General features: G+C 47.7%; 1 protein-coding gene across 2 annotated transcripts in view; it reads right to left on the bottom strand.

The window, feature by feature from the left end:
• The window catches only part of ASH2L (ASH2 like, histone lysine methyltransferase complex subunit), a 247416-nt gene that overhangs the window by 38865 nt on the left and 195302 nt on the right, over positions 1-13249 (bottom strand). For both annotated transcript variants that reach the window (XM_086944037.1, XM_086944038.1), the window contains 2 exons: positions 11153-11245; positions 9811-9909 (listed from right to left, as the gene is read on the bottom strand). In XM_086944037.1, coding sequence (XP_086800163.1) covers positions 9811-9909; positions 11153-11245 — 192 coding nt within the window. The remainder of the gene's footprint in view (positions 1-9810; positions 9910-11152; positions 11246-13249) is intronic.

Raw genomic sequence — 13249 nt, 5'->3', positions numbered from 1 at the left:
GGAAGTGGAGGCTTGGATGACCAGGCACTCCGGAGTTGGGTGAGTTGTTAAAAAGGCAGGGTCACCTGGTGCTGGGCGATGACGCCTGGCCACGTTCTTATCCACAGGAACTCCAGTGGCTGGTCTAGACCAGGTGTCCAACACATCAGTTAACGCCTCATTGAACGGTAGTAGAGGCTTCATAGAGCTTGCTGCAGTCTGAAGGACTTCAGTGAGAAGGTTACTTTTGAGAGTCACTGTAGGCAGATCAAGGTCAAGGGCCTCAGCTGCTCTACGGAGCACCACAATGTATGTGGTGCACTCCTCCATGGCTACAGCAGGAGGTGAATGAAAACCAGGCTCTGAGGAGAGGCCAAGGCCACCTGGATCCTCCGACTCTTCCGCCCACTCTTGCTCCGACTCGCACTGCTGTGCAAGAGGGGCCCCGGACCCCTTCCAGTCGTCCCCCCCGCCTACACAGCCTGTGGCACAGGCTGCAGCGGCAAGGGAGAGACAAGGGAATATAAATGATCCAACGGCGCCGGGAACGGTGCCGATCTGGCTCCTTGTTCCAATTAGGGTCCCAACCTGGAGCAAAATTGTCCATAAACCAGGGAAAGGGCAGTGGTGGGACGAACGGAACTCATTGCGGTGCCGGGAACGGAACGGTGGGAGGCACCAGGGCCAGAGTCGCCGGCGGAGGACCTCTCTGCGCCGGAGCCACTGGCAGAGGACCTTGAGGCGCCGGAGCCGGCGGTAAGAGAGGCCCTTCAGGTGTGACCGCAGGGCCCGAAGGCATGCCGGCGGGAACCTGAGGCCTAAAAAGGCGGTCCATGGCAGCAAGAAAATCTTGCACCAAGGCCGGAGCCGCAGACGGACCCGGATAAGGTGGGTAGGCCGCGGGACTCACAGGCTCCTATGGAGCCGCGGGGAGGTACCCCTGGCCCCCTCGTCCAGAGACCGACGGGGGGTACATCGGAGCACGTAAACGCTTCTTTGACTTCTTCTTATAACGTCTCTTACCCGATACGGAGTATGACGACTTCGACCCCGAGGAGCGATGACGATGGCTCTGCGGTCAGTCCCTTGATTGCCCCCTGGACCTCGAACGACGCGGAGACGACTGCTGGGCCTCCAGCAGCTTACCCAACTGCTCCCGGAAAGCCTTCGGAGCCATGTCCAGACAGTCGGAACATGACCGGGAGTCATGATCACGCTCCAGACAGTAGAGACAGAGGCCATGGGGGTCGGCCACCGACATCATACGGCGACAGGCCCCGCAGGATTTAAACCCAGGCATCCCTACATGGCACCAGGAGTCAAAGACTCAAAAGAGAAGTAGAGACAAAAGTCTCAAAAAAGTTAGTCAAAAAGAGACGAGGGTATGAGCTCTAACCGGATCTGCGCTTGCTGGCACGGAAAAAGAAAGAACTGACGTCAGTGCACATGGGCGGCGCCTAAGTAGTCTCTGTGACGTCATCTTGGCGAATAAGGCACCAGTAACGGATGCGGAACAGCACAACGCCACAAAAAAAAAATCCTGGATCCAGTCTGACGCCTGGGGATATTCTAAGGTAAGGAATCTATCACGAACGTGTCTCTTTCAGATAGCACTGTTTTTGGAGGTGGAGCATGTTTTAAACAGGAAGATAAAATAAAGAAGGCAGGAAATGAAAAGGGATCTAGAAGTAGAAAATGGAAAACTAAAGGACTGGCCCACCAGCCTTGGCACTGAAGTGCACTGATTTTCAGGCAGATGTGCACAGAGAAATGTAACTCGCAGGGCAATCCTATCGATTCATAGCAGAAGATGGCTAACCCTAATCCCCTACCTGTATTTTTGTATGGATAATACGTATGAATAATAGAAAGAGATAAAGACATACAAACAGGTTTTTTAAATGATTTTTTAAATAAAAGATCCTAACAGACAAATAAGTCTGTCAGACCTTCTAAAGAGATTCTAGGAAGAATTATTGCAGTGAAATCTTGTGCCCCTAAGGTTTGTCAAAGGGGTAATAAACACCAACAACCCTGCCTAAAAACTGTAATTGTAAGATATAATGTAACAAAATACATTTGCAATCTTTAAAAGGGTGCAGTAATAACCCTTAAAGGCCCATTGGCTTTACACAGTGTGCTTCATAATCAATAAATCAGGTATACTCCTGTGTCAGAACGTTTTAATGAGATAGCTTAGACCTATGGCATCTAACATAATTTTTCCCAATGAACCAGTCAGGTCTATAACTTTGGTCATCTGCAGCGTTTTCCGCATATGTATGGATCTGCCACATAATCCATCATTGGCTGCATAATCTGCAGATTCTATTCTAGGTCAAAACTTACTAGAAACAAAGCAACATATGTTCCTGTGCAGGAGAAGGCCCGTTGCAAAGATTGACAGGTCACCTTCAGTTTGCTTACTGCTGTATTGGAGTGTTAAACTGGTGCTAATGTAGTAAACCATTTATCTAGACCGTGTTAACCTGTGAACAAATGACAAAATATGGAAACAATACAATAACTAAATCTGCCACATGATTTACCTTTACTTGGAACATAATTTAGTCAACCTTGCCACATAATTTAGGCCTCCCAAGCCACATAACTCTGGTGACCATGACTAGGAGTGTAGGAAGCAGACTCTATATAAACTATACCAAAGCGAGGTATAGTGTGTACTAAGTTCAGGGGACTCCCAGAGGTATAGCAGAGGGTAAAGTAGATAACACGAACAACTCAATTTGTGTTAGTGTGGTTGAGCAGTTATCAGAGGGCGGTGTTAAGCATTTATTGACCCACTCAGGCAAGAAATGTTATCACACACTCAAAGACTGAATCCAGACCAGTTGGTAAGTATAAAAAGTTATACTTCGAAATATATTTAAGAACAAAGGTTTACTTACAGGTAAGCTGCAATACTTTCAATATAAAAAAATTTCAGGTAGATAAGTTTGGTGATTCAAGGAACACTTTTCAGTCGGAAAGAAAATACTTCGCATTCAGGCTATACAGAGAGAACACTATGTAATCCTGTGGAGGGAAAGACAGGTGATGGACTTACAAGTAAGTACCCACCTTTCAGATAGTCTTCGGGTGGTCTCAGGCCAACACTGCGGGCAACGTCTGTCGTGGGGGACTGGGGGCACATCGAGGTGAGGGATTCAGCATCTATGCCAAGGCGGTCGATATCAGCAATGAGATTTACCCTCACGGTCCAGAGAGATTAATGAAGCAGTTTGGTTTTCAGCAGACCGCCAACAGAGTTACCGGTGAGGTCGCTGGCAGCAGGCTGCTGAACTTAGGCTGGAGGAGTTCCGGCACCGTCAGACCATCACCAGGAGGTCGCGGTCGGGCAGTAGAGTAAGAGGCGCCAGGAGTCGGACGGTGCCACTTGCAGGAGATTACGGGCTCTCAGACACAAGCTGGGCACAGCTAGGGTCAATGGGGCCCGAGAGGAACCCTCAAGGTCGTGGAGTCAGTCTCTCTGGGATGCTTTTCTTCTGCAAGGCAGTCTCATAGACACAAGTGTCGGTCCTCTGCCACTGCGGTCGGAGTTCTTTTGTGGCAGTGAATCACATCAACACCAGTGTCGGTCCTCACTGTGGCGGTTCTTGTACCAGCGGACGCTGGGGACAAGAGCCTCTTATCTGGAGGGAGGTTCTTGCCACTTTGGCAAAGTTTGGGCACTTTAGCGAAGTTTGCAGGGCCTCTGGGATTTTTTTGGAGGCCAGGCAAGGTTTCTGGAAGTACAGCTGGTCCAGAGGTCAAATTGGGTGCAGGTGACGGGGTTCTTGCAGAGTTTTTCCTGTAGCTGTTCAGATCCCGGTCCGGCAGCGACTATCTTCTGTCTTTTTCTTTAGTCCATCAAAACTGAATAGGTAAGGTTCAGGGGCACCCGTAAATACTAGATTGAGGGGTTTTACAGGTGTGTGCAGGTCAGGACCAATGGGTCCCCTGCTTGGGGTGTTAACACCCCCTCGTATGCCATCCTTCAGTGGGAGAGGGGCATAATACTCCTCCTAATGGGCTGAGTCCCATCATCTTAAAGATGGAGGTGACCAAGATGTGTGCTTCACCTCGCCTCCTCCACCTGAAGGGTGGGGATGGCAAAGGTGGGTACACCTCTCTTCCTGGCCAGGTTTTCCCGCCGGTTCCTGTGCCCAAATGGGGGTAAAAACCGGGGGGAGCCAGTTGCAGATTGCAGCAAAAGCCTGGTGGTAGCTAACAAAGGTGGCTGACCTTTGAAACTCCCCCTTCATGGACCCGGCCCATCCAGGGAGAGGAGGCATGACACCTCTGCTCAGGATGTGCTTTGTTTCCAGACCCAGAGAGCGGAGGGCTCTCGGGTCCAGAGACATGTCTATGGTGGCAGATGGCTGGTAGCCAGTCAGGAACACCACCAGGAATGGTCACGTTTCAAGAGGCATCTCTAAGATGCCCGCAGAGTGCACTTTAAAATAAATCAGACACCGGCATCAGTGCAGGTTTAATGTGCGGAGAAGTTTGATACCAAACTTCTAAGTCTTCAGTAAAGCCATCATGGAGCTGGAGAGTTCGTGATGACAACCTCTCAGTACATGCGCTCAAAATGGCTTCACTGCACTTACAATGTCTGTGAATGGCACAGAGACTGTAGGTGCCCAGTGCTCGTGTCACCGTGCCCTCACCTGTGGTATAGTACGCCCTGCTAGAGGGGTGACTTCTCCATGGCACAATCAGTGTTCTTTAGGCATGGCCCCCAAGGACGGGTGCCATGTCGACATTTGGGTTTGGAGTCCCACTCGGACACACAGGCTGCAGTGGCAGGAAGTATCCGCCAGGTGAGGAGTCTCGGAGAGTGGCATAATACATGCTGTAGCCCTCAGAGACTCTCTGGTCATAAGGCCCTTTGGCACCTTTTACAAGAGACTTGCATGTGGAACAGAGGTTTTGCCAATTGTGGATGCAAATGTACAGTTTTTCGGAAAGAACACAAGTGCTAGAGCCTGGATCCCAGCACACACATTAGTAAGGTTGGCATCAGTTCTAGGCAAACGGTTAGGGGGTAACTATGCAAAAAAAGGCACTTTCCAACAATAAGGAAATATCAATGTGGCCCTCCTCTTTGTTACTTATTCCTTACTTTGTACAGAAGTCTCAAAAAGAGAATTGTTTAAGTAGTAGGGCTGTGAGGATCAATTTAACAGATTTTTTTTCATGGTCACAACTATAAATATCTTTAACACTGAAAATTCAGAGTAGTTTTGAACCACATTTTAACATGCACGCCACCAAAGGGTAGCCTCCATGAGCGCAGGTGGGGGTGAGTGGAGGGGTGGGGAAGAGTCCCCAAATCTGTTCACTTCAGGGCTCCATGAGCGCCTTATCTCACTTCAACAATGTGCTTCACGGCTAGCCAACCTACATTTCCCAGTCCTTTTGTGCAGGTGGGGGGGGGGGGTTCTGGGGGGACCGGAACTGACAGTTCCCCAAATGAATCCAGATGTTGCAGAGCCATTTTCGCCCCTGAACAACATTACAGATGTAATAAATCAGCTGCGTAAAACAAAATAATATAGGTCCTGTCCCCTATTGTCAAACCCATGCCAAACACCCCTGTCAGAATAATTCGGCCAAAGGTTCTATCTCCAAGGCGAATAGAAGTGGCAACAGGGGGCAGCCCTGTCGGGTGCCTCGTGTTACGAGATATTGTGGGGAAATGGTCGTACCCAAGCCACTCATCCATCACCCATACCCAGCTGCCTCATAACAGTTAGCAGGTAGGCAGTTGACAGCATGGAGGCCCGCCGGAGAGCGTGTGCTTCTGGGTGGTACAGCACCAAGTATATAGTCGGCGGAAGTTATACGAGGTGTTGCGGGACGGAATAAACCCATTTCGGTCTGGATGAATTAGGTCCTGCATATGCGGAAGTAGCCGAGCGCCAGTACTTTACTAAGTATCTTAAAGACAGTATTGAGCATTGAGAGGGGCCTATAATCTTTTACCACGGGATCCGGGGACGCAGTCTTGGGTGAGTAGGACAACCAATGCATCCCCCTTGGTGTCCGGCAGATAACCCAATTGAAGAGACTCCGCATACAAGGTCACAAGCCTTTGACTAATTCAGTACAATATTTCTTCTAGAATTCTCCCGGCAGGCCATCTGGGCCAAGGATTTTCCCGTTAGCCATAGCAGCAATGGCTCCCTGTACTTCCTCTAGTCACTAGCCTACCCAATTCCTCACATGCTTCAGCGTCCAATGTGCGGAGATCTAACGGATCCAAGAAAGCATCAACAGTTCCAAGGGGGTCCTGGAGGTGGGGTGAGGGGGGTGTCGTAAAGGGCCTTATAGTAGTTCCTAAACAGAGCGTTAATTTCTCTTGGATCATGCAGGGTTAGACCATCAGCCGTCCGTATGCGCATAATCGGAGACCTGTGCGTTTCTGGCCGAATCAACCAGGACAGGAGACGACCAGCCCATCCCTCCTCCCCTTCTACTTTCTCCATATATGCCTTGTAGTCATGGGACCTAAGTCGCTCCAGAGTGTCAGTGTATTGCGTGCATTTGTCCAGAAGGAGTGCATGGGCCTGCGCCGCTGTCTCTTAAGATTGTCCAACTCCTGTATTTCTCCATCTCTATCCAGCAACTCGCGGTCTAGTTCCCTACGCACCCCCACAGCTTGTCCCACGCAATGTCCCCGCACCACCACCTTAAATGCTATGCACTCTATTAATACAGAGGAAGCAGAAACTTAGGGCGGCAATTGCAAAAACAACAAGTGGGGCAACAGGGTCAGAGCTGATTTGCATATCGCCATTGTCTAACCCAGGGTGGTGTGGAGTGCAAAAAAACGATGGATTTGGGCCCAGATCTTTGGACTGGGGTGAATGTGTGACATTGATCCACATTCTGTCCATCACTTGTTTTGTTTGCAATTGCCGCCATAAGTGCGCTGGGGATGCTCAGACGTGGGTCCCAGGCACTCCACACCACTGGAGTCAAGCTAGCCGGGCTGATGAGAGGTGTTACCTCGAAACCGGTCCGGTCCTCGGATGCTTGATTCCGTTCTGGGAAGGACATGGCTTTTGTAGTTCGGACTGGACTGTTCCCATGGGGCAACAGGGTCAGAGCTGATTTGCATATCGCCATTGTCTAACCCAGGGTGGTGTGGAGTGCAAATAAACGATGGATTTGGGCCCAGATCTTTGGACTGGGGTGAATGTGTGACATTGATCCACATTCTGTCCATCACTTGTTTTGTTTGTTTACGGTTCAGGGAAGATCTGGCTTGGCAGTTTGGGCTGAACTGTTCCTATGAGGCACAGGGTCAAGACTGATTTTCATATAGCGCGGTCTGAACTGAGGTGGCGAAGTGAGCTAAATAATGATGATGGATTCAACCCAGATCTGTGACTGGGGATGAGTGTCTGAAAAGTTTCAGAGCTCAGTCTATCTTCTCCTTGTGTTTGTTTACTAGTCTCTGTGCAGCAAGAAATCAACGTGTGCTCATCTGCTCAGGCACACCGTTTTGAAGGAACTATGGTCTCCGTTGAGCCATCAAGCACACTTGAGTTATGTAAATCAAGGTTTAAGGCATCATTCATAAAATGATGTGGGGAGCAAGCCTACTCCGTCCCCATTATCAGTATCCTGAGGTGCATTATGCATTGGCACAGTATCAGAGCTACAACCACCCCCCCCCCCCCCCCCCCCCCCCCAAAATGGAGCTCTGTTGATAATTGCGAGGCAGTAGTGGCACTAAGTGTAGAGTCAGGCTGCAAAACAATCAGTTGTGCTTTTCTAACTTCATAGCGTGACCTCGTTCAAGCTCTAGCCGATGTCCATGTGGAGTTCGACATGGACATTGGCTACACATCAACGGGTTTGGTACGGGCAGCAGGGGACCAGTATGGACCTTGGGGCCTACAGTGGAAGTCTATACCAGATTCGGGAAGGTTCTGGTAATGGGCCCTAAGGGGACTGTCTGTGCAGGAGGACCAACTGTCAAGAAAGTTTCCCCTTTGGGTGAACTTATATGCTGACCACAATTCAGAACTCAACATACATGCAAGCAAATAGTTTCAATATCACAAACTAGAAGCAGAAAATGATAAACATAATGCAGTCATACATAAAATGTACATTTTATTTTGGTAAATTAAAAACATTGTATTAATATCATAAAACATATACATATACACAAACCTAAAGGGTCAGTACACAAGGAAAAATATTCCAGTTAAAAAAGGAAAATACACAAGTTTTCTAAATAGTTGAATCCTACTCCAGGTTGTACGTTTAATTTCACAATCACAGGAGTTTCTTTGTTCAGTTACTCAGTGTATTTTCACTTAAATGCATCGACACGTTTCGGTTATGGCAAATGATTCCAGGCCAAAAACCTTTCTCAGGATTAAAACTAACAATGCCCCATTAAAGACAAAATATCTTTTAGATTCAAAGAATTGATTGAATCCACGATGTTGCTCAAAATCAGCAATTTTCAGCTATTTCCTCTAAATTCAATCCGTATGCGTGTAAATATACACCGCATCTCGTGTTCGCTTAAAGAATTACTGTGCCGTAAATGTGGAGACAGGGAGAATCCTCCTGTTCTCAAGGTAGCCAGACCGCCTGCAGTCTGCTGAATAAAACTCCAAACGGCAACGTGGGGTCCTGCGTCCTCAGGACCGCCTGCAGTAATCTGACTTGCGGCTCCTGTAGTTCTGGAGGGTCGAAAGGTCTGAATGAGTGATCTCAAAGTGAACTGAAAATTTGCAGCATGGCCTTAATCTGCTGCGAGGATAACAATGGCCTGAGCATCTCAGGGTATGTCTGGACCAATCTAGGACTCTATTCTGTGGCAGGTGACCTTGTGGTATGCAACTTACATCTTGATGCCCTTGCATGTTCTCTTTGGAATCAGTGGTAGGATGGGATCGAATCCTGCCCCACATTCTTATGCTTCCGCTTGGACGTGGACTCACTCGAAGATTTGGAGCAAGAAGTGAAGTAGCTGTGGGACAGCTCTGTGACTGACAGAACAAGTTACTTGGAGAGTGAGCAGGACTAGAGGAAGAGCATGACCTCTTGTGTTTGGTGACGTACAGCTTTGCCTTCCGGAATCTAAATCGCCATCGGGTACATCAGGGAACATGAACCACACTACTTTTGAGTCGTATCAGGAGCTCATGCACCACAGGCACACCTTGTGTGGCTGCACGGCCGACAGCTACTTCCTGTATTTGAGGCACAGCCATTGGATGGGAAAATTGTTCGCTAGCACCATGTTCAAGGTTTTTATGAGTAATCGGAAGGTGAGAGCAGAGCACCGGATCCATGCTTGAAGGCACAAAAATAAACAAACTTACATCATTGCATAGGGGTGGCACAAACATGCTGCTTTGCTCCATCACTTCTGGGGTGCTATGGAAAATGAACATAGCTGCATGATGCCACCTACTGGTGTGTGGGAGAACAGTTACAAAATTGTCAGGATCCAGTCTGGCGACCAGGGCTTAATCTTAGGAATCAGTAGTTAGAAAAATCTGAAGCTAAATGACACCCTTCGTTTTAACAACACAAATGTAGTCTGTTCATTTTGATTGCAACATACAATTGCGCAGTATGGACACATTGGAATTTATATTTGCCATCCCAATCGGCTCTACCTGAAAGCTCCGTGTTCAGTTTCTTCCATGGTTTAAGCAATTGTCAATTTTTGTAGAGAGACTGCAAGGGATCTTCTGTTTGATGAAAGGAAGCATTGCTAGCATAGTTTTAGATTTACCCATTAAGAAGAGCCAGAGAACTTTTGTATACAGAGAAATAGTGTATACTTACTGTGCAGCATCTGTACAAAGAGACTGCAGGGAAATAAACACCTTCAAATATATCCTGGTAGGCCACACCTTGATTAACACCGTTTTTGTAGAAAACAATCTGAAGAATAAAATAAATACCCATTATGTAGCATACTGTATACATGGAATAACTTTCAGGGCACATCACCCTCGGATGATCTTATGCTTTGCAAATAGTGGATGATTGTGCGTTGGCACTTCTAGTATTGTAGGACCCCTTGTCCCCCCAGTGTTGAATGGTTCTTGGGAGCTTCCAATGGTTTTATATCTTTTGTAGATCGCTTTTCTGTCATCTTGGTGAGACCATTATACAATGGAGTACTCCAGAGTTCATTTAATTTGCATTATGTGCTTAGTGAAAACATGTCGCTGCGAAGAGATAGCAACAAAGACTTTTGCTATCCCACTCCAGCAGCATAACGATACCACTGTTAACTGCACAAATACAGATATTGCTAGGTGGGTAACCTATGCGGATGAATTTTAAACATGGCATAGTCTCCCTTTTAGCGCATCAAACATGAAAGGCACTGGATACATCCTCATCTAAAGGGACTATTTGTTTCAATATTTGGAGGGAAGAGAGCGAGAATGGAAAAGGAGGCAGTGGAATGGGAGGGGGAGAGAAGGGGGTGAGGGCAGAGAGGTGTAGTTGTGTGCAGGTAGATTGGGTTGGGGTGTCTTATTTTACAGAAACTAGGATGCACTGAAAGTTGTAGGTACATTACTAGGGAAAGCACTAGACCAAAAAATGTACAGTTTTTTTTTTTATTACACCTTCACAATTTAGGCAGCCAATGTGGTTTGTTTGCCAAGAGCCATATTTTTTTGGTCCATCAACAAAGACAGTATTCTTAATATAGGTCTGCATATTTTGTGGTCAACAACTTTGTTACTCTGTCTGTTTTTAGAACCCCCCCCCCATGTTATTACCCTTTACTCACTCTATTCTCCCGATATTGTAATCTGCTTGCTTTTCTCCATTACCACACCCTTTTACCGGGTACCATTTATCCATTTTACCCTATACATAGCAAGTTTGATTCATTCACTAATCTAACCACCAACTAGGTGTCCCATCTCTACAGTCACCTGCACCCGATGCCCCTTATATGCCCAATGAAAACCATTCCCTCTTCCTTGTTAATAAGCTGCCACAATTACTCTAGTGTCCTGTTACCCTACCTCCACTTTGCCTCACCCACAACACTACAGCCATATAGAATTTCCGCCTCAGTTGGCTGCCTTTTTTCAGATTGCTTGGCGTCATCTGACCCACATAGCACCCTTAAACCATCATTTTCTTCAAGTAAGGCACTTACTTTGCTTCCAACAGTCGGCTTCAAGTTCTTCTCTGCTTTGTCCACAAAATCCTTCTCTTCAAAATACAAATAGCTTTTGAACTTAATCAAAGCCTATGAAATAAGATCAAAACATTCAGCAAACACTTATCAAAATTTACTTAAACAATGCATATCTGCTTCCAATAGCATAAGTGACAAATCTGAATACGGACAGAAGTACACTGAGAAGAGAAACTGAGGACCAACGGAACAAAGGTTAACGGTGGTCATGCAAGTATGTAACTCACAACGCACACTGCTTACATCATGATACAAGGGCAGCCACATTATTCGAGATGAACATATAGTGGAAGCCCCAGTGATGAAGGACCGGCATCACCAAAATATGAGGCAACATTAGCAGGTGTATAACAAAATAGTATGAAGAACCTCAAGGTTTCTAAGAAGAAAACAATTGCTACCAAATGTAACAATGTGTTTACTCTCTGTAACACTTCCAACACCACTGAATCTAAAGCTTCATAATTCTATCTTGATCAATCATTTGCCCCAAGAGGAACTGAGTTAGTGCATTGTTAGACCTGACATCATTAGCTTGAGTCTCTCCTCCATTTTTTCTGTTTGCCTCCACTGTTTTCACTGTTTTGCTGGTATATGCTTTGGGCGCTGTGCCACTGCTGATCAGTGCCACAGCGCAAGTGCTCCCTATGTTAAATTGATGTATCGATTGTATTCCATGTTTGGCTTATTTGGTTTACTGTCAGTCCCTAGTCTAGTGCACCAGGAGTGCCGGAGCTTGTAAATACAAATGCCGCTCGTGGGCTTGCAGCACGTGTTGTGCCACCCACAAGAGCGGCCTCGTAAAAGAATGTCTACGGGTCGGTCATTGCGAGACCCACGTGCAGTCTGGTACTGTCACGCTGACTGCGCAAGTACACCTACTTGCCAGTCCCTAAACCTTCCCTCGACTTCATGTTAGTCACCCTTATGGTAGGCCCGCGGGCAGGGTGCCTTGTAAGTATAAGGTAGGACACGCCTGACCAAGTTGGTATGTCCTAATAGTGAATTACAGTCATCTTCGTTTTCACTATTGCGAGGTAAGCTGCTCTCCATTAGTTACAATGGGCCGCCGGGATTATTAATGCTATGATCCTAGCTGGCTCGGGGAGCATGGTGCAATGTCGAGTTTGGTATCCCTGAACTCGGGGTTTAATTACGCATCCGTTGGTGTGGATGGTTTTTGGACTCTGGGTTTGAAAATAGCACTTTTAGAAAGTGTCTATTTTCTTGTCTAACCATTTCTGGTTTCTGCTGGTCTTGCGTGTGTGTGACAGGAGCTGGGTGGCTCCAGAGGTCTGAATGAGTCAGTGTGGGATGAGTGGGACATTTGCGTTGAGAGTAGGGGGAGAGTAGTTGCTGATAGCCTGCCCTGCCTGATACAATGCTGGCTCCACCTCCTGCCAAGCGGCTGATGGCTCTGTGCCTGCCATGGACGAGCCTAGCCCCACCTCCTACCAGGAGGCCGATAGCTCTGCTCCTGCCAGTGACAATGCTGGCTCCACCTCCTGCTGGGCGTCTGAGGACCCAGCCCTGCTCAGTGAATAGGCCAGGTGCTGCTGCCTGGCTCCACCCACAACAGACCCAGGATGTTGGGAAATTCCCCTGCATGGACAAAGGGATCAAAGCCGAAAAGGGGTATAAGAGAAGGACCCCTGAACCAAGAAATCAGATCACTTCTGACAAGAAACCCTGAAACCAAGGACAAGAAGTCTGATGATCCAAGGACTTGCCTACCCCTTCTGCCAGTGTGCTGTTTGCTGGGGGGAATCCTGCAGTGCTTCTTTATTTTTTGCCAAGGAACCAGGAGAGAGGAACTGTGTGTGTACTCTCACGCTTGCTAAGAAAATCTCCAAGGACTGGAAGAGTGCCAGTCTCCTGCTGAAGTCACAGGGCTAAAGGACTTCATCTGCTTAAAGTGCTATTTGCTGGAACCTGTGAATCCAGCACCTCTGAAAGAACCAGCAATCTCGACGCCGACGGGCGTCGCCAAATCCAGCTCGACACCGTGAGTGACGGCTCAAGTGTCCCGCTTCCTCGACGCCGGCCGCCAGGCCC

Source organism: Lissotriton vulgaris, chromosome 11, assembly GCF_964263255.1.
Source record: "Lissotriton vulgaris chromosome 11, aLisVul1.2, whole genome shotgun sequence".
Taxonomy (NCBI): Eukaryota; Metazoa; Chordata; class Amphibia; order Caudata; family Salamandridae; genus Lissotriton; species Lissotriton vulgaris.
Note: the sequence above shows the minus strand (reverse complement) of the source record. Positions and strands in the feature narration are given on the sequence as shown.